General features: G+C 41.0%; 1 protein-coding gene across 1 annotated transcript in view; it reads right to left on the bottom strand.

Moving 5' to 3' along the window:
• The window catches only part of tmtopsa (teleost multiple tissue opsin a), a 107,835-nt gene extending 97,045 nt beyond the window's left edge, over window positions 1–10,790 (bottom strand). Inside the window, exon 1 of the mRNA XM_077198743.1 lies at window positions 10,236–10,790. Coding sequence (XP_077054858.1) covers window positions 10,236–10,716 — 481 coding nt within the window. The 5' untranslated portion in view covers window positions 10,717–10,790. The remainder of the gene's footprint in view (window positions 1–10,235) is intronic.
• Between the last annotated feature and the right edge of the window lie 12,061 nt (window positions 10,791–22,851).

Below are 22,851 nucleotides of genomic sequence, written 5' to 3'. Positions count from 1 at the left end.
AAAATAATAATAACAATAATAATACAATTTATTTAAACTTTAATTAAGGCATATGTTTTTTGTCCATGGTTTAATTCAGTAAATCTGTTTTTGCAGCTCTTCCCCAAAAAATAAAAGGACACAAGTTTAAATTTTCATTTGATTGCCACCGTCTTTGATAATATATTTGGAGTACATCATAAAAAGAAACATTAATTTTATGAATAAAATACATTTCATAGGACTATATTATTCTTAAAAAAATTAATAAATTATTAATGTTAAAAATGAGTTGTTAATCTAATTCATTATCAATCATTGAATTTAATTGATTAGACATGTTCTATTGAAATTTTAATAAACAAAACAAACAAATGGTTTCAAGTTTGTTATAATAAAAGCATTTGTTCAACCCCCAAAAAACAGTTTTCTTTAATTGAACTGTCATTTTAACTGATGATAATAATAATAACCATAATTTAATAATACCATTTATTTAATAATTGATTAATACTGTAAACCGTGATATTTTCTGAGACGTTATCATACTGGATTTTTACAATGATTATTATCATACCATTACAACCCTACACGGTAGAGTCCCCCCACCCCACCCCACACACTTTTCACCCACCCCCACTGTTAAAAAGTAACTCAGTAACTTGTACTTGAGTAAATTTTAAATTAGCTACTTTTTTACTTTTACTTGAGTAGATTTTTAGACCGGTAATTTTACTTGTACTTAAGTAAAATTTCATTGAAGTAGTGGTACTTTTACTTGAGTAGAATATTTTATTACTCTTTCCACCATTGCACATACAGTATGTCACAGAAATTGACAGATATGACATTCTAGTTTAAAATGGGTTAATTAGAAAATTCTGTTCATTAATGTTGTCAAATAACCCTTAATTCCAATCATATAAGATTTAGACCCATTTAAAACAAACAAACAAAAATCTTGTTATTATTATATTATTCATCATGATCAGTAACAACAGTGCTACCTAATAGCTGTGTGAAAAAAAAATTGTGTATTTAATTTCTCCACAGTTACCTTGAACAGTTAAGATGTTTAATGTGTTCCTCTAGGACTAGTGCTTAAGTTCTGGCCGGTCACATCAAGTTTGGATCAGCTGACTCTACCTATCACAGCATCCCTATATAAGGTCCATTCAGTATTATCAGCAGATGTATCGTGTTGCTCAGGAGCCAATTACCCTCCTCCATCCCCAGCTCCTCCTCTCGTCCAGTCAGGACGTGGCCTTCTGATATTACTCTTCGATCAGACTGTCATTTATCTTTATTTATGTTGTTATTACATTAAATTATTGCCATTAAGAACATTAATGATATCTGCAATACATTTATGTTGGTTCTGTTCTGTTTACCCTAAGGGGGTTATCGCTGCACTCCGTGCTCTTAACCATGCTAGGCTGCATGGATGGGCAGGGAGTTCTAGCCCAGAACAAAACCATACCGACAATTCAAACTGTATGCAACTTGTCAAACATCTTTGACAATAATATTCCTAACAGAATTTAATCCAAATAAAACCTTTGAGTCATAAACATTTTATGAGACATGAGGCCTCTTCTTTTTCTTTTTTTTTATAGCTTATTTTAATGATAATTTGTCCACATAACATCTCAGAGGAGATGAATCTGATGAAGTCTCTTTTGAAAAATTGCATAAGATCTCAAGCAATAGAGAACTGGATTCAAAATCTAATATTCTGGCTATTGTAAGCTGCCAAGAGATGATTTTCCCACAAACAAAGCAATCAAATGTGATTTGTCTTGCTTTGTTGCATTCACTGGCAGCTTTCTGATGCCAAAAAACATGCTCTGCTCAAAAGAGATTTATAACAATGGTTTCTTCTTTAGACTTTTTCATTTTTTTACCTAATTCTGCTGTGGCGTATCCTGATCCTCAAGCAGAAGCTGAATCACACTGTGTTCTTTCATTTGGCCAGAGGAGAACAGGCCCACTGACTGAACCTGGTGTCTCCCAAGGTTTTTTTTTTTTTTCTCCACTACTTTCACCTTATGGAGTATTGTTTCCTTGACTTTAGCTTTCTCAGTTGGGGGTTAAAAAGACCTTTAATATTCAGCAATACTGTAAATGTTACTGCACTGACACTATTGGATGAGAACAAAACTTGATCTGAAAATAGTTGGATGTCAATTTTGAATTTGTTTCATAATTGATTAGCTCCGCAACATCGACACTGTTATTGAACTGAATTTAATCAACACTGAACTGACTTGTGCTGAATAATGACACTATTAAACTTCTGTAGAGCTGATTATAATTGAATTACTGTACGCTTGTTTCATAATTTGATACACTATTATTGATCTAAACTGAATTAACACTGACTGACTTCTCATAGCTGAATAATCATGCTATTAACTGCTTCATGGTTGAACAGAGTTTGTGTCCTAACTACTTTACATTCATACTGTTACTAAACTAAACTGAATCAACACTGAATTAAAACTGAGCTGAATAATTACATAGTGCTTACATAGATGTATTCATTTCATAACTGAAGAACATTAATACTGTTATTTTATTGTTTATTTCTGTGAAGATGCTTATAAACTATGTGTATTGCATAAAGCACTATATAAATAAATGTGACTTGAGTTGACTAGACATCAGATACTGTAAAACAAGGTAAAGTGTAGTCTGAGGTTCTAACATGGTAAAAAAAAAGAAGAACAAATATGATTTATACATCCCAGAGGATGCGAAGCAAAGAATGTCCCTCCAACATTGTAATGCTTTAGTTTATCTGGTGTTTAGCATTAATATCTATCATAAGCTATATCCTATATTACCTTCCTGCACAACTGCATGATGACACTACTATTACTACTATATAACATTGGTCCAATTTAGCTATAGTATAGAACATTGTGCTGTTGTTTTCTGTCATGTGCTTCTTATTTTCCATCCAATTGAACCAGAAGAAAATTACAGTATGAAAGGGTTTTAACAAGCTGTACAATAAACCACTTTACCATATGATGTGCAAAGGCTGCAAAAGAAAAATCTTAAATAGTATAACAAACTTTTTCAATTCCCCTGTCTGAGTCCGACCCACACCTCAACGTGGTAAGGTGGTTGAACAGTTAAGTAGGGGACTGCCTACTCGGGCTATGCCATCAGTGATGAAGGTGCTCGCACCGAAGTATCACCTAGGGCATTACGCGAGGTGGAAAGGCCTTGCAGGAACCCTGAAAATGACTGGCCAAGTGAGCTCCGGCAAAGACTGCCACGGTGTCTTCTAGCTACAATTCGACACGTCACAACATTGGTGAAGACAGCACCGCAGCGGAGCAGTCACAAGCCACTCTGGAGGGCGGTAGGGTTCCCATCTTGGGATCACTTCCGGCCAGCTTGCTGCGCCAGCAGTCACCAGCCTGCACTTCTCAGGTTCTGAGCTGGCTGGGAACAGTCACTGTTGGAAGAGAGAGTGAGATCATTCACACAAGCTTTTCCCACTATAACCAATTAATCGTGATGGTATGTCACAGACGCCAAGTCCTGCGGTGATGGGCAAGTGGCGAAGGGTGCAGGTGGAGGATACCACTGGGAGCACTTAGTCATGAACCTGCACATAAGCGGCCTGGGTGTGATGGTCGTTTGATGCTGACCTGGAAAGACAGTACCATCCGTATCCTGCCCAGGTGACAGAGCGGCCCTTTTTAGGGGCAGCGCTGCTCTCTTCCACGGAAGAATGGGATAGAAAAGGTTCCTTAAACATCGCTCGTTCCACTCACTCTGCTGGTTCACCGCGACCAGCTGAGTATCCAATTCTGCGGTCAACAAAAAGTACAAATGATAAAGACTAAACTGCGTCTAACCTTTTGGAATGTGCGCACACTTTTGGATTCTGCTGATCGTCACGAACGGAGAACTAGACACTGCTGCTGTCAGTGAAACAAGAATTTCTGGAGAAACCAAACTCACAGAAGTCAACGCCGGCTATACATTCTTCTGCATTGGGCAGCCCAAAGGTCAGCCAAGGCAGGCTAGAGTTGGGTGTGCAGTGAAGACATCATTGCTACCACTCAGAGAAGGGCAACCTCGCAGCTTGTCGCCAAGGCTGATGACCCTGCAGCTGATGCTCAAGAATGGCAACAGTGCTGTCTTGATCAGTGCCTATGTACCCACCATGACTGCCAATGATGACCAGAAGGAGTCTTTCTATGAACACCTTAAAACTGCCTTAAGTTCAGTGCCTCATAAACTCTGGCTCTTCCTTATCGGAGACTTTAATGCGCGTGTGGGACATGATGTTATTGCATGGACGAAAGTCTCGGGGCAACACTTAGTGGGAAACGAGAACACAAACGGCACGCTGCTGCTGAAGATATGTTTGGAACATGAGCTGGCGATCACAAACTCCTATCAGCAGGCGAACAAGTACAAGGCCACGTGGCAACATCCTCAATCAAAGCACTGGCACATGTTGGATTACATCATCATCCGGCAGGAACATCTCAGGGAGGTCCATATAACTCGAGCCATGCGAGGCACAATCTGTTGGTCTGCCCACCAACTGCTGCGTAGTGTGATGTCTCTGGACCTAGCTCCATCTTGTCGACATAAAGCCAAAAGGCAGAAGCGACTGGATGTTTCTAAGCTCTTGACTCTTGCCATATTAACTTCTGTCAGACTATTTCAGACAGGCTCAACACCTTTGACAATCAAACTTTCATTAACGTTGAGGAGACATGGTCCAAAATCAGGGATATCACATACAACACAGCTGCTGAAGTCCTCGGCTTCACCACATCCAAACATAAGGACTGGTTTGGCAATCAGGATGTTGAAGCACAAACCCTGTTAAACACCATGCACACAGCTCACTTGGCGTGGGTCAGTTATAAATAAAGCACTGTGAAGAAGTCAGCATATACTCGAGCAAGAAATGCAGCACAGACCCGCCTGCATGAAACAGATGGTGGCAGTCAAAAGCTGAGGAACTTCAGTCTGCTGCAGACCGATATTATATAAAGGCATTCTATCATGGTCTTAAGGCAGTCTATAGGCCCTTGAGAGCTGGTTCTACACCTGTATGTGCCATTGATTGAACCCTACTTTCTGACATTTTCAATGTCAACCATTTTCAATTTGTATTGAACCAGACAGCTGCTTTTGATGACTCAGTGCATGGCGACATAATGCAGTGGCCAACGGCCTCAGACCTGGACGATATCCCATCCCGGAAAGAAGTCGCATTTTCCATTAAGCAGATGCCCTCTGCTAAAGCCCCGGGTTCTGATGGCATTCCAAGTGAGGTGCTAAAGGAAGGTGGACTATCTCTTCTCGCCGCACTCAATGCATTATTCAGTAAAATGTGGTGCTGTGCCTCAAGATTTTAAAGACGCATTGATTGTTCACATTTATAAGCGCAAAGGAGACAGAGCCTGCTGTGACAATCATCGTGGCATCTTTCCATTGCAGACAAAGTTTTGGCACAAATTCCTGCTGAACCTCCAAAAACACATTTGTGACCCGTCACAGAAACCAGGGACACAAGTCGACAGCACAACTTTCGAGGAAAATGAGAAAGAAGAGTTTTTTTTCAAAATTGGTGAATTTCAATTTTTTGCAGAATCTGTTAATTGAAATCACGAAGAAGCCTCTCCATGTTTGAGATAGCAGTATTGGTATATTTAAAAGCTTACATTTTGAGGTTGAAATCGGCTTGTTTTCGGAGATTCTAGCATGCAGTAGGGGCGTGGCGTGTCATTGTCTGTGTGTATTTCCATACTGAATAACCCGGCGCTTTTGCCCCCTGCCTCCAAGTGAACCGCATGGCTACTTATTATGCTGTGCTCTGGCCGGCTCTATCTGATATCAAAATTCAATGAAGATGGATGCCGCAAAGATTGTCGCAGACGAGCTGAACCGTGGCAGTTACACCGAAAATGTTTTCGCCGCACTTCGTGGGCTCGGGAAACTGAACCGGAGGTATTGGCGCGGCACTTAGTATTTATTATATTCAGTGCTTGAATACGGCGGCTCGGCTCGCTGACAGCGGTGGCTGGCTGTTTCATATGTGACGTCCCGATTGCATTGAATGGGGAACGTTTTGTGAACAGGGAACAGAGTTAATGGACTGGCAACAATCTCCATAGAACATGAACTGGCACAGAGAATCGAAATAGAGGATGCAGTTAAGACCTTTGCTGCGATGAAGGCCTGCCGTGCGCGTTTCTGAAATGTAAGTTAAGCTTCATTTGCTCTTTAGTCATTATTTAAGATGCTGAACTTGCTGATGATATAATGTGCTTGCGGACATTTCATTTGTGTGTGTATACGCACATAAGAAAGTGGTGTAAAGTGATTTGCAACAATAATTTCAGGAGGTGAAATGTGATTATTTGGAAAATTCCTGTCATGACTGCTTAAAGAAAAATGCCAGCAGGCATTTGCCTCCTGCATAAACTTTAATATTGTTGACATTTTGGGCACACGCGCTATTTGCGTTATACAGTATGTAGGCCTATGGCTTATTGGTCTTTGTTTGTTGTTGCTGGTTTTGCGTTATATGTATATGGCATATTGGTCTTTGTGTGTTGTTGCTGGTTTTGCGTTATATGCAGGCTATATGGCATATTGGTCTTTGTGTGTTGTTGCTGGTACGTTGCAAATAGAGGGGCAGCACAATTGTTTTTCGCCTAGTGCGGCAGAAGTGCACTCATTCGAAGTGCAAAAAAGCTGTAAAGCACAGGGGGGAGCTTTACAGGGGGTATGGCTTATCTAAATGAGATGTAAATGAGCCCCATTGTCACTCCCAGCAGCAGAGACAGGTGAGAACTGCACAATCTTTAGAGGTCGTTTTCTCATCTTTGAGCTTTTTTAAGTGCCTATTTTCAAATGGCCACAACTTCTCCAAATATTATCAGATTTCCACATGTTACACATCGTTGGAAAGCTTGGAGACTACACTTTCAAAATCTATGAATAACTCAAAATGCCCCAGAACCGACTTGTGTCCCTAGTTTCCGTGACCGGTCACATTTATGACAGTGACATTATCCCGGAAAGTCAGTGTGGATTTCCTGCAGGCCGCGGTACAATGGACATGGTGTTTACTGCTAGACAGATTCAGGAGAAGTGCCGAGAACAACACCTTGATCTTTATGTGATCTTTATTGACCTCACGAAAGCCTTTGACACAGTTTCCCGCACCAGGCTCTGGCTCATTCTGCATACGATTGGATGCCCAGAGAAATTCATTAACATCGTCCGGTCATTGCATGATGGCATGCTTGGTCAGGTGCTGGATGATGGCGAGCTGTCTGGCCCATTTGGCATCTCCAATGGTACCAAACAGGGCTGTGTGCTCGCCCCACTGTTATTCAGCATCTTCTTTTCGATGATGCTGTCCGTGGCTTTTAAGGACTGCGACATAGGCATTCCAATCCAATTCCATACAGATGGCTGTGTGTTCAATCTACGCAGGCTTCAGGCTCATACAAAGACACATTCCTCAATTCTGCGTGACCTCCTAAATGCTGATGATTGCGCACTGATGGCGCACACCCTCACCGAAGCACAGTCACTATTAGATTTTTTTCGAACTGCAGATTCTAAATTTGGGCTCACTGTCAGTCTAAAGAAGACAGAAGTCATGCTTCAAGGGGTGAACAATTTCAACTCCAATCCACCGGTAATTACTGCAGGTGAGACAGTGCTGACGGCCGTTGACAAATTCTGCTTCCACGGTAGCATTCTCGCAGCTGATACGATAGCGGACTCCGACATCAGTGCCTGCATCGCAAAAGCTAGTTTTGGCTTCGGTCGACTGTCCAAGAGAATATGGGATGAGCACAGCATTCGGCTGGACACAAAGGTGGCAGTATATAAGGCAGTCATCCTCACAGTGCTGTTGTATGGATCTGAGTCCTGGACCATTTATCGCCGGCAGATTACCAAACTTGGGCAGTTCCATATGTGCTGTCTCTGTCGTATTGCACAAGTCAAATGGCAGGATAAAGCACCAAATACTGAGGTACTTCAGACCTGTGGCATCACTGGTATTGAGGCCTTCCTGCTTGCTGTGCAGTTTGGCTGGTCTGAACACGCGTAGAACATCTACGCATGGCAGATTCACGCCTGCCAAAGCAGTTTTTTTATGGCCAGCTCCAGAGCAGCATGCGCTCTCAAGAGCAACTAAAACGCTACAAGGACGGCCTCAAACCAATTTGAAACTATGCGACATGGACCCAAATGACCATAGACCTACTGCCATATACTGCTTTGAGTTCAGCCACATCACTACAGCAGTAGACAAACGAAGATGCAGAAAGTACAATGCCTTAACAACGTCTATAACAACATCTGGCCAGTTTGTGTGCAACGCCTGTGGCCGGCCATGTGCGTCAAGGATCGGCCTCTATTCACATCGGACGCACCAACAACAACAACTGTGACGAGATCTGTCGTGTCGACAGCTCAGACCATATAGTGTTCCTGATGGAACGACAGATGACAATATCTGTATTAATATCAGCATCAATGTTATTATCTTCACAGCCATCCGAGTCCTGAGAACACAGTGATGAATGCCGTGATTTTGTCACGCAGTTTTGAAAATTAACAAAGAAATATATTTCTTTATTACAACCCCACTTTCTGACCACCAAAAAATATAATTTTGCATTCCAAAGCTCACAGAGGTGCAGAAAGTGATTAAACTCAAAGATGCTGTGGTGTGTGCTCATGCTGTCCTTTCCCTGGTCTCTGCTCTTGGACTCTAGCCTTTTTCTTTACCTGCCAAGCTCTGTCTTTCACTGGCATCTCTCTTTCTCTCTTCTGAGACTCTTTATTCCATGGATCCTTCTCTAACTTTATCACATGTCCCTTCACTCTTCTACAAGTTTTCAGACAATACAACTAATGTAAGCATGCTAGTCAAATTACGCCAGTTAAACATGGTGAAAGCAATAACATGCAATCTTCAAAATGATAAACATTAAACACTTTATGCCTAATTTAAGTTAATTTGTGATAAAGGTGGACACAAATATTCTTGAAAAATGTTTAACCGGTCATTTATCAGTCTGAAATACTGCATTTACTCTGACATACAGTTTACTGCCTTGAGAAAGAACCAATGTCATCACCTTCAGATGCATTTGCAGCTATAAACTACACCTCTGCCTGTGTTGAAACTGGTGTGTGTGTGTGTGTGTGTGTGTGTGTGTGTGTGTGTGTGTGTGTGTGTGTGTGTGTGTGTGTGTGTGTGTGTGTGTGTGTGCGCGCGCGCGCGCGCGTGTGTGTGTGTGTGTGTGTGTGTGTGTGTGTGTGTGTCCTTGTGGAGACATTTTTTGGTCCCCATAAATCATACTAAGTGGGGTTTTTTTTTGGTTTTGTTTTGAAATGTAAATACACCGAAAGTTTTCTGTGAAGGGTTTAGGGGTCGGGTTGGTGTAAAGGGATAGAATATACAGTTTGTACAGTATAAAAAAATCATTGTCTATTGAATGTCCCCATAAAACATTAGAAACCCAACTTGGAAAATGTAATGTTTATAGGCGCTGGCGTAGGCTACTCTTTAATTATTTGTTTTTTTAAAAAAAGCTGTTACACAGTTTTGATTTAAAATATTAAAATATCCACAAATTAAGATTCAGCGTGATCTAGCAAACATGCAGATATTCATTTGGTTGTCACGTCATGAAAACCAATGAAAAAAAATCGCATATTTTGACATTTGTATAAAAGGCACGTTTTTACTAGCTTAATTGGGGTAGCTGTCTGATAAGGCTGTATAGCCTTAGAAACGGCGATTAAGTTACTGCACATTCGCGTGTTTTCCAAGTACGTATTCGCAAAGTATTTATTCATCACTTATGCTTACACCATTTGTATTTTAAAGTCATTCAATCAAGATATTTGTAGAAAATGGTAGACTATGTTTTTAAATAGTAAAAATGTAGTGCGAAAATGTACGAAACATGAATACAAAGATAACATTTCTAAGAACTTAGATGTCAGCAACACGAAGAGTCATATAAGTTTTGTTATCCCTATTCATAAAACTAAACTTTCAAACGGAGACAGCTTGACACTTTGGGTATTTATGATTAACAGTTTTTTTATAATTTTAATGATTTATGCCAGATTAAATCAAATCCAGATAAATCAAACTTCCATGCATGCAAAACCATAACAGAATGTTATGATACAATAGACTACGTGTAGATAGATTCCACAAAAACACTCACCTAACAACGAGTTGGCAAAGCCGTACCACACACATCCACTGTGGCCGATGAGCCATCGCCCCTGAGTGCTCGCCGCGAAGCTGAACGGCGTGCCCAACACGCACACCAGGAGATCACTCAAGCAAATATTCACCAGCAGAAAGTTTATGGGGGACCGCAGCACCTTGTAGCGACAGAAGAGCACGAGAACCAGGAGGTTGTTGAGGAATCCGAAAGTGCCGATGAAGCCCAAGCTCATCGCCACGAGCAGGTGGCCGGTGGGACTGAGAGTGCTATAGGGGGAGGACGCCTCCAAATGTCCCTCCACTGCACTGAGGCACAGCGCGCTGTTCGCCCTCCTGCAGCTGATCACACTTAAATTGGACACAATCATCGCAATCCGTTCTGGGTGCACATTGTACAAAAAGTCACTGCCTTGTTTCCTGGGGGAAAGCGCAACATTTATAGTGCTCTTGCGTTTTGACAACAGAATACAATCCATAGAGAGAGGATAATTATTTACTGAAGAGTTTAAGTGTTAGAAGAGATGCACGACGTTTTTTTTTTTTTTTTTTTTTTTTTTTTTTTGCTATTGCTGAACTTTGTTACTCGGTTCAGAAGTGGGAATAAAGTTTGGCGTCCCTTTGCTCCACCGTGTGGTGATGATTACAATCCTCATATGCGGTTGGAACTGTACTGTGTTGATGTTAGTACCTCCTTCTCAGATGACGTCTGAGTCTGCTCTGAGGTTTACTGGACGCCACATCCAGGTCACAAGGACAAAAACATCTGCAGCTCAGCTGTTCTGTATCTTCTTTGTCACACGACATATTGGCGAAACGTTTATCTCGTGAGGAATGCTCAGAGTAAGACTGGGGAAAGTTCCCTTTCTTTATTTGAATTTCCAAAACCACTGTTTGACCGCTGTCCATGGTGCTAAATGTTTATTCTAGGCAATGTGTGAATTATTGGCTTCCCGATCATAGCATTGAATGAAACAAAAGTGATGTATTTGTAATGTGTAGCCTACATTTAATAAACTGATCATGACAGTACTTGTGTGCCGATACCGATCCTATAACGGACACTGAACTGTTGCCCTGGTCAGTCAAACGCGATTTTTGTTCGCCAGCGTATTGTTAGAGGCAAACAAAATGCTGCAGTTACTGAAATGTTGATGTAAGCCCTGTTGAAATATATATACCTCCAAAATAATTCATTTTTTCTTCCTTTGGTCGATCAGACCTTAAACCACACATAATTCCTAATAATATGCCCTGATTAAGAGGGTTTGGGCCTGAAACCCCCTGAATCAGGGCATAGAAACATAGGATCTTTCCCAGTCCCTTATTGTCCAGGACAATATTAAATAATTATGTAAATTTATGAAATGATAAAGAAGCTTGCAGCCAAAATAATTCAATTGAGTGGTCAACTTGAATAGCTCATGAAAAGTGCTAGTTGGTGTTGAATATTCATTATACGTGTTGAACTTATTGTGTATAAGGCAAAGTTCACATAACCCCATCACTTTCCATCTCAACACCTTTGTCCAGCCCCTCTGATTTTCTTGGTTGCTTGTGATTCTGATTGTTCCTCAATTTGGATCTCAGGGAAATTTATGAATTGCTGTAAATCTAGCCTGACTAAAACAGATGCATGTCCACAACACAGACTAAGGGGAATAAACAACCAACCCTCTGTATTGACCTTGGGAGAAGAGATAGTTTTAATACACCCTTGTAGGCTGCTGAGGGCTTTGTTTGTTTTCAGACGGATGCAGGAGAAAGCAAAGAAAGCTTGTAAAAAAGCTTGAGGACACTGCCATTTCTGATTTTAAAAGTTGAGTGTTTTACAAAGGAACATTCATCAGTAAGTAGACATGGGCTGTAAATGTTATTTGTGGTGGTGAAAGTATCACAGAGGAACAGGGAGAATAAGGTATTTATTGAGTGAAACATAATATATGTTTTATTTTTCATTAATTGAATTAATGATCCTCACCAGCTACTTAGGAGAACACTTACTGGGCTAGTCAAAGTTTTTCAAAGAATGGGATTCTGAATGTAAATCACACCGATCACTGCATAAACCTTTTAGTAAGGTCTAGAAGTGCTTCGTATTTCTTTGGCAGTGAATATAGTTTTTCTTTTTTGTGAGATCCAATTAGTTCTTCTGCACTGTCTGCTACCCAAAGCAAAGAGAAAAACACCAACACCTGCTGTTATAGTCCCTTAGAGAATAATCAAGTCTCAATACACACCTCATAAAATGCTAGTTAAAGAGATTTCCAGTCAATACGCAGGGCAATTGAAAATGTTGTAGTGCTATAAAGATGTTTTTTTGCTGCCTTGCACATCATGAGGCAAAAGTGGTTTGTTGTACAGCTTGTTAAAACCTTTTCCTACTGTAATTTTCTTCTGGTTCAATTGGATAGAAAATAAGAAGCACATGACAGAAAACAACAGCACAATGTTCTATACTATAGCTAAATTGGACCAATGTTCTGTTTTACTCAGGGTGAAGTTCAATTTCTACTCTAAAAGTGTGGATATGGTCACTGAATGAATAATGCTGTAGCCAAAAATGAACAAGGAAGTTTTTACGGATTATGTCTCAGGCGATTGCAGGAGCTGCATCTGAGAGCATTAATCTAGTGTATAACTTGCAGAGCATGCAAAATGCAAATTGCTAAGTATATTACATACAAGTAAAGTATGGCAAATATACTTTTTCAGACCAGTAAAAAGATAAATGACCACATTTTTACAAAGTGATAAATCAAAGCCGGATAGTATGATAGTGGAGGAATTAAAGTCCCTGGAGGGGGGTCCATTGGAGTGACGCCACCAACTTTGAAATTACATAATTTTCAATATTGTAATTAATATTATAAATAAAATGTGTTTTTATTACAAGGCTGATACCCTGCATGAGTCAATGAATTAATCCATTTATTGAACATACAGAATAAATGCACTGATCGTAAAATATATCTAGAATTTCAAAGGCTTTTGCATGCTCAACATTTTGAGTTGATCTGAGATCAAATTTGTGTGCTTTTTTGCTTATCAGAAGAAGCATGAGGGTCCTCACTGATCATCATGAAAGAAATATTGCTTTCAATCTTGCATTCTAGTCTCTACTTAAGGCAATTTGTTTACCTTGAAGTAAGCAATATATCTCTCCACTTACAAGAATCATGTCTGGAGAATGAGACGGATATAGAGCGAATCACATTGAGTGAGCTGCATGGAAAGTGGACAGTCATGCAAAGAGCTTGCTGTGGGGAGCAATGTGCCAAGCAATAAACTTAGAAGATGTTTTACTTGATGTTAGCAAATGAACAATACAAGAGTTACACATACAGTAAGCAAAATGCCTAACAGTGGAAGTACCCTGTTGCAAGAAGGCTAGCAAGAAGTTCATTCATCAACTTGAGACCTTACACTGCCATTCTGAGCACATTCAGGATTTCTGGTATAGGCAGTAAGGCAGTCTGAAAAATCATATTGCATCAAAAAATCTCTTTGCTATATTGGCAAGTGTTGGAAACTGAAATACATCTAAAGACTTTGTTTTAACTATAAGCAATTTTGCAACTACATGTCAACTAACTCTCAATAGAGTATTAGTAGACTGTATGCTTAATATCTGCTAAGACTTTATTTTGATGCTCCCAAAAGACATTCTACAGACTATAAGTAACTTTTCAAGTACATGTCAACTTATTCTACCTACCCAAACCTTAACACCTAACTCTAGCCTCATTGTCTACTACAGCCGATTTATACTTGGTTATACTGTTTTTAATAAAAAGTGTTTTATCCCACGCTCCCATATGTTTTATTTAAGTGTTAATGTTTTCAATAATTGAATTGTATCTGGTCTCCTTTTTATTGTAATGTAAATGTTTATTAAACCAGAAATATTTGACAACATTAAGGGTAACTGGAACAAGCATTTACATTAGATTTTATAATTATTTATTTTTTTCAGAACACCTCTGCACACCCCTGATCTACTGATGCTTATCTATTACAATGCTCCCTTACAGTCAAGACGCAGCCTCAGCGTTTTTAGACACAGTATTTAAATACCATTTAAATACTTCAATGGGATATCACATATGGGAGCGGGATGGTCCCATCACACACTCCGCCACAGCATTTGTTTCCTATTTTTGCGAGGAATTTGCTGGTCCGACAGGTGACACCCAGGCCAGGGAACAGCCTCATCATCTACAACAAGGAATAAAATCTTTAATAATATGCCTTAATAATATGACGTTTTGCATTCTCGCAGCAGCCAGTGGCTAGAATTAGCCCACACTGTTGACACCGTACTGCCAGGGTTTATACTGCTCTCCGAATCTATCTCTAAATTAACAATCCATCCGAGTGCCGCACCAAATACAGTCATGTTTGGCGTTTCAGTCTTGTTTTGGAGTTTTCGAGCTATCAACTGCTGTTTTCACAGCACCCAAATTTCTGTTTGTGTTGTTTGTCTGACGGTGGGTTGAGGGCGGAGAAAATGAGTGCTTCATTGATACAGGCTGCACCAGCCCTGTATCAGTATTGCCGAGGTTATTCCCCTGTGTGCTCCGGCACTGGTGAGAGTTTTGCACGTAGGTCGTAGAGCCAGTGACAGTAGCCGATATGAAGACCGGCTTTTACAGCCCATACTTCATTGTGCCCAAGAAAGGTGGTGGGTTACGGCCAATCTTGGACCTGCGTGCGTACCCTGAACGGTGCCCTTCACAATCTTCCGTGCAGGATGCTAACACAGAGACGCATTCTCCAATGCATCCGTCTCCAAGATTTTGGTTTGCAGCGATCGACCTGAAGGACGCGTACTTTCATGTCTCCATCCTGCTAGGAGACAGGTCATTGCCCTGCATCTTTACGAAGGTCGCGGAGGCAGCCATCGCTCCCATGAGAGAGCGTGGGGTTCGTATCCTCAACTATCTCGACAACTGGCTGATACTAGTAGAGTCAGCAGTTGTGCGAACACAGGGATTTACTGCTTCGGCATGTCAGCCAGTTGGGCCTTCAGGTCAACTGGGAGAATAGCAAACTTGCCCCCGTGCAGAGGATCTCTTTCTCGGTTTTGGAGCTGGACTCACAGAGGAACGTATCCGGTTGGTGCTGAACTGCCTGAACGTAAGGTGTCCCATTTGTCATTTTTGTCATTCACGAGCACCCCCTTTGTGGTGATATGTGCCCTCGATGTGCACTTTTGCAGAGCTCGCACTGAAGCAAGCTTCGCAGCAGACTATTTCCCGACAGTCTAAATGGTGTTACATCATGAAAGTGCAGACTAGGAATACCACAAGTGTTTATGACGTCATTAGGGATAGGGCCATTGCTTCCATAAGAACCATTTTACACTGTAAAATATGATCAGTTGACAAACCCATTGCCTTAAAATTATAAAGGTATAAATTCCAACGCATAAACTTGCCAATTCCACATAACTTAATTTTTTCAATTACGCATGACGTTTATTTATACTTAATCTTAAAGGATTAGTTCACTTCAGAATTAAAATTTCCTGATAATTTACTCACCCCCACGTGATCCAAGATATTCATTGTAAAAAGGTTAGAAGTTATGGGAAGAAGGCGGCATGAACCGGCGAACAATCAAAGAATTTAATAACAAAATAAAACAAAAACAAAAACGAACTTAAAGACAGCAGTCCCTCACGGTCGATAAAACGGTCGCCACACATAAAACAAAACATCAAATAAAATCTAGGCCTGGCCTCTCTCGATCTCCACTGTCGTCTCCTTTTATGCTTCCGCTCCTCCGTGAGAGACACGAGACCAGTGCGTTCAGGTGCCGCTCATTAGTAATCACGCCACTGGCCTTACGCCATTCTCTCACAGCCCTCGGCAGTCTCCTGCTAACCACATTCATGTATTTCTTTCTTCAGTCGAAAAGAAATTAAGGTTTTTGAGGAAAGCATTCCAGGATTTTTCTCCATATAGTGGACTTCAACAGGAACCAACGTGTTGAAGGTCCAATTTGCAGTTTCAGTGCAGCTTCAAAGGGCTCTACGGCTACGCTATCCCAGCCAAGGAATAAGTGTCTTATCTAGCAAAACGATCAGTCATTTTCTAAAATAAATAAACATTTATATACTTTTTTAACCACAAATGGTCATCTTGCACTATAGCTGTGATGAAGGTCACGCGTGACGTAGGCGGAAGTACTGACCTAGTGTTTACAAAGTGAACGTGCAAAACTAAGTCAAATGCCCTTTAAAAATAATAATAATAAAAGGTAAAACAACGATGTCGGATGATTTTCAAGTTGGCGGAGAAAATTAGTTTTTCACCCGGCCCTACATTTTCCGCCTACGTCAGTTTACCGCTTGACCTTTCCAACGTGATTATGTATAGTGTTGGGAGTAACGCGTAACAAAAGTAATGCATTACAGTAACATATTACTTTTTGCTGTAACGCAGTAGTGTAAGGCATTACTAATCAATTTTCAGTAATATTTTACTATATTACATGTTCAGTTACGCTTGCGTTACAACACACTTTTAGTTTTAATTGTAAAAAAACAACAACAAAAAAACGCCAAGACCGCGAGACATTAACAAATGAAAAATGCAAGTAGGCTAAGTTACCTGTTCGTGGTCAGTCAATAGCCGCGTGTGGTATCCAAGTTTGTAAATAAAGACTAAATGGCAGTGTCTGATATATTTTTTATAGCGATTTATTTTTTACAGGAGTGCCGAGGCATGATTTCGAGCCAGTGGAAAAGCGGATAATGGGTGAAGAAGAAGACTGTACATTCGCGAGATGGACATATACACATTAGGCTACTCCATTTGTTCTGTGTTTTCTTTCTAAACAGTTAGGCTATGTTTAGGTGGTATTTTTCTTGTTTTCATCACACAGTCATGTTTTTGATGCGTTGGTGACGCGTTCACGTAACATGATGTAAGGAAAGCAACTAAAAGCTGTCATAGAGAACCGGCAAAAATGATTATGAATATGTCAAATATAGCAAGGAGACATTTTAATTGTTTATTAATAAAGATGAAGTTGATATTGCTGACTCGCGATCTTCGCAGTAGTGAATGCGCCAGAGAGAAATGCACATTTCATACAGATAAGCAGAGAGCAGTCCGTTTTCTTTCGTTTTGAATTGTTCTGTTTAACGGTAGACATTTCAATATATATATATATATATAGTTTTTTTTTTTTTCAGGTCTGTGAAGTAGGCTAGGCTACCTTATAGCCTACGCTGAGTTTCGGTTAATTTATGAGACTCGCTACAGTTCACGCGCAGGCGCCTCCGTGTCGTGATTATCTATTGTCTGCTATATTTACTTCTTATTTATTAAATCCAGGAAATTGGTTGATGAAACACTGATTAAAATTAAGATACAATTAGTACAAATCGAAATTCACTTTAAAGAAAGGCTTTGTGTCTTCTGTTTGAGGTCTCTGTGAAAGTTTTAAAAGTCTTTTAGTGCCGTTTCAGAGCGGTCGCGTCCGTAACGGAGAATTGTCACGTACATTGTTTTTTCCTCATAAATGCGAACACGAAAAATAAAATAAAATGAATATTTTGTGTTCTGTGGAGAGCCAACCCTTCTTCATCCGGTGGGTAGTATTACTTTTGATTTGCGCAGTGTAATTCACAGAATTTTATAAAAAAAATATTTTGCCTCCTAAAAGTTAAATATTTTTTTGTCACTTATGAATGCGTGTGTATTCCCTCATATTAAATATAAAACGCATGTGTAGACTGATATTTTTCTAATGTCTGGACTCTTTTAAGGGGGGTATCCTATGGATAAACAGACGTTTCAATATATTGGTATTAAATGCATTTTCTGAGAATTTATATTTCAAGTATATATTTCGAGTAAATTATCAGGACATTTTAATTCTGAAGTGAACTACTCCTTTTAGGCAACGGGTTTCCTCACTTACCTCAAGTTAACTGGTCACTTTTCACAGTGTAGTTAAAACCAAAATTCTAATTTGAGACAGATTTGTCACTTTTATAAATGGCTCCAGGTAGCCTATGAGATCTGATCCTGGACCTGGTGTCGCAGGATGCTTTGGAAAATTTTCAAGACAAAACTGGCAGTATATACTTCATAAATGGACGTGGAGCACACAACATTAACACTCTCATGCTGTGTCTCACTAACCTCTCTCACCACAGGGAACCAGCATTTGCCTTACTTTCAGACAACGACCTTGAGTTGTTCACCCTTCTGACTGAATTTAATATGCTACTAGTAGAGTACACAAACCAACTGCCTCCAGCTGCATATATTTTGAGTTTCTCTACCAATGGACAACCCATCTGTGCATTAAACGTAACTCAGATGTGTCCGTTTTTTATTTATAGTTTATGTTTGTCTACATAACAGATGGCCAGAACTTTTTTTATGCAAATTAGTAAGCCACATCAGAAATTCAGTGATAATAAAATCCTAGGCGTGGCACGTTGTTAATAGAAAAGAATCATAGCATGGGAGGATCAATGCCAGAATTTGAGTCCATCCTTTGCTTAAAAAAAAAACCCTGACCACCTGATCTGGAGAAATATGCTATGTTGTGCATACTTGTCATCAAGGGAATTAGTGTCAAGGTAACAAATCATTAAGGCCTTGATAATCAAAGGTATTGCTTGTGAAAGCAGATCAGGAAGAGTGAATGGGAAGTCAATACACAGTGGTGTTGAGCCAACCTCTTATTTTGAAGCCAAGGCACAAACATACGGAAATGTAATATATGTACACATATGAAATATATTGTATTAAATATATCCACATAGAAAGTGAAAACATATATGTACATATATATCTGCCCATATATAAAACCTATTAGAACTTGATTTGTACTCGGCTTTCGCCAAGATAAGCACCAACTAAGACGTAGCTTTACAGTAACCTATGCTTCTCCATCCATTTACGCTTCTTTCCAAATGGTGATGTGAATCTCCTTCTGTCTAGTGTTAATAGCTGCAGTGTATTTGCACACACAACGGCTCGAACCACAGTGCGGTCCCCTCATGACAACCGTCTGGATTGAGCAGAGTAGATTGAACTCTGCTGCCAGAATACTCACCCACACCAAGCGTTCTGCACATATCACTCCAATTTTGCATGATCTTCACTGGCTTCCTGTGGCTTACCGTATTAAATTCAAAATTCTCCTTCTCACTTTTAAATCTCTGCACGGCTTGGCTCCCCCCTATCTCTGTAATCTGCTTCACCCCTACACCCCGACCCGCTCTCTACGATCCTCTGACTCTAGCCTTCTCGTCGTCCCTCGGCATCGCCTTGTTTCGATGGGGGGCAGATCATTCAGTGTTGTAGCGCCCAAAATGTGGAACTCTCTCCCACGATCACTCTGTTCTATTAACACTATTTCTGAATTCAAATCCATGCTCAAAACTCACTTATTTTCTGAATATCATAACTCCTAAGTTGTAGGTATTTTTTTTTGTACCACTGTCATCTACCTACCCTGTTGTTTTGTCTGCTGTCTTTATCCACTGACTTTACTGTTGCTTGTCTATTGTAAAGCATCCTTGAGCTCTGGAAAGGCGCTACATAAATAAAACATTATTATTATTAATAGTAGGGGACATCTCTAGGGTCTTTAAGTGGGCACCTTCCGTCCTCAGTGTTTCGTCGACTAGCCCACGACACCTCAATAGGGCTCGACAGTGACTCTGGCGTCCCAGAGTCACCCCCCTCCGTCCCCCACTCAACTCAGCCCAGCTTACTGACCTTTACATCCCTCCTGCTGCTGAGGCTGCTCCTTTGACCTAACCACAATCTCTCACAACCTCTCCACAACCCGACCATACGGTCCAACCCGTTTAACTAAGGCTGTCAAGCCCCACTGCGGACGTTAAAGCGGTCAGTGGCAACTGTTCCGTATGGCATACTACCGCAAAACACAATATCTGTCCAAACACCAATCCTCATTCACGCAAAATACACAGGAACGTAATAACTGTAATTACTATGCAAACTATACAAATTAACCAACAGACTCATCAATTTTCAAGAATTTTTCAAAACCGTAGAATGGCGGCCTGTACACAGCCAGCCAGACTCTATCCGTCTCAACCACAGCCAGTTGCTGCTCCTCTCTGCTGCTTCAGATAAGTTCTTTACTGTGCGACGCAACTCTTGGCCACTGAATCCGACGTCTCTGAGGAACCGGGTTGTGGAGTGTGCCACAAATCCTCGACAACCCCCTTCCACTGGATAAACCCGGACTCTCCATCCTCGCTGTTCTGCTTCAATGGCCAGCTGAGCATACCGTAGTTTCTTCCTCTCATATGCCTCATCTACAGCATCCTCCCATGGCACTGTTAACTCTATCAGTTGAACAATGCGTGCTGATCCAGACCACAAAATAATATCTGGTCGGAGGTTAGTGGTGGCAATCTCAGGTGGAAAAATAAGCCGTTGATTAAGATCAGCCAGCATTTTCCAGTCCCTAGCAGCTTCCAGTTGTCCTGAGCGAGAATTGGTTTTAACACCTTTTCTTGGTGGTTGCTCTCCTGGGCGGAGGAATATTGTCTTCTGTGTGTAATTTTTTGCTAGAACAGGTGGCAACTTATTGGTCATGTTACACTTGTCTTCCAAAGCTAAAGCCAAACATCGGAGTACTTGGTCGTGGCGCCAAGTAAACCGACCTTGGCTAAGAGCCACCTTACATCCTGTCAAAATGTGCCTTAATGTGGCAGGTGATGAACACAAAGGACAAGAGGGATCCGCTCCTACCCAGAGGTTTAGGTTCTGTGGTGATGGGAGAACATCATAAGTTGACCTGATAAGGAAACTAATCCTACTCTCTTCCATTGACCAAAGGTCTTTCCAGCCCATCTTGCGTTGTTCCACACTCTCACATCTCATCCACTCTCCCTGCCTGGGAAATGGCCACGGCAGAGCATGAGGAGCTGGTGACCACAACGGCTGATCAGGCGAAACTGGAACACAGAGCACAGAGAGGTTAGGGTTGCCCTCAGAAGCTGTGTCAAAATAGTCCATTATAGCCTCCGTGGCCATAACAGGTCTGGCAAGGCAGGCAGAACCTTTCATCACGGTCTGCTCGGCTGAAACACAGGAACGGCCTCTCTGGCTGGAATGAAACAGGAAGGTAATTTAATATAGCCTCCGTGGTCACCACAAGACAGACAGGCTGTTGAGGGATGACCTCCATGGTCGTATCTGGGAAGACAGGAAGTTCAAGGACGACCTTCGTGGTCGTATCAGGGCAGACAGGGAGCTCACGGACTGGAACCAACACAGGACTGAGCTCTGGGACAGCAGCGGGTTCTAGAGCGAACTCATGGGCCTCCCTTACATATTTGTCGCGTTACTCTACTAAGGTAATTTCCAGTCTGACCTTGGCGCACTTAAACTCCTCGGTTAAAGCAGAGACTGGCAGCTGCAATATTCCTTTATTATAAAGTCCCACTCTGCTGAGGCAGCGTGGAACTCCCAACCATTTCCTGAAATATGAACTTATTAAAGCTTCCATCTTATCCACTGTTGTCAAAGAAACCTCGTACACAGTCAGTGGCCACAGCAACCTCGGCAGTAGACCAAACTGAAAGCACCAGAGTTTTAGTTTCCCTGGTAGAGGGCAGCTGTTTATGCTCTTCAACCCTTCCAATCGTACCATCTCCCAGGACTCTTCACTGGCTTCTCAGAAACTGTTGGTATTGCCTCACCATTAATGAAGAATGTTTTATCTACCACCTTGCCTTTAATTATCGAGATGCTCGTTGATTTAGAGGGCTTAAATTGCATTCGTGCCCATTCAATGTTATCGGTTAACTTACCCAATAACCGATTAGTGCAGGCTACTGTTGTAGTCATGGTTGTCATGTCATCCATGTATGCTCTGATTGGTGGTAGTCGCATCCCAGAAGCCAAGCGCTCTCCTCCTACTACCCATTTTGATGCCCTAATGATTACTTCCATTTCCATGGTAAAAGCCAGTGGAGAAATTGTCCATCCTGCCATTATTCCAACCTCTAAGCATTGCCATGTAGTGCTGAATTCTGGAGTTGAGAAACTAAATTGCAAATCTCCAAAATAGGCTATCACTAAATTTGTTATCGACATCGGTACCCTGAAAAAATCAAATGCTGCCCAAAGAAGCTCATGTGGCACTGAACCATATGCATTAGCCAAATCCAGGAATGTCACATGGAGCTCCTTCCTCTCCTTTTTAGCTGATTGAATTCGTTGCCAAATAACATTGATGTGTTCTAAGCATCCTGAGAATCCTGGAATGCCCGCTTTTTGAACTGAAGTGTCAATGAAGCCATTCTTTAATAGGTAGGTTGACAATCTCTGAGCAATAATGCTGAAGAAAATCTTACCTTCAACGTTTAATAGTGAAATAGGACGAAACTGACTGATGCTGTAGCATCTTTTCCTTAGGTATAAAGACTCCACCTGCTCGGCACCATGCTCTAGGTACAACCTGCTTTTCCCATGCCACTTTTATCAATTTCCACAGAATTCTTAGAACTCCTGAAGCACTCTTGTACACTCTGTACGGAACTCCATTAGGCCCTGGAGATGATGAAGCCCTTGCCTTTCTCTCAGCCTGCTCTATCTCTT

Source organism: Siphateles boraxobius, unplaced genomic scaffold (genome assembly GCF_051911475.1).
Source record: "Siphateles boraxobius isolate OS27281-9 unplaced genomic scaffold, OSU_SipBor_1 1, whole genome shotgun sequence".
NCBI lineage: Eukaryota > Metazoa > Chordata > Actinopteri > Cypriniformes > Leuciscidae > Siphateles > Siphateles boraxobius.
This window is presented reverse-complemented; position numbering and strand designations above follow the sequence as displayed.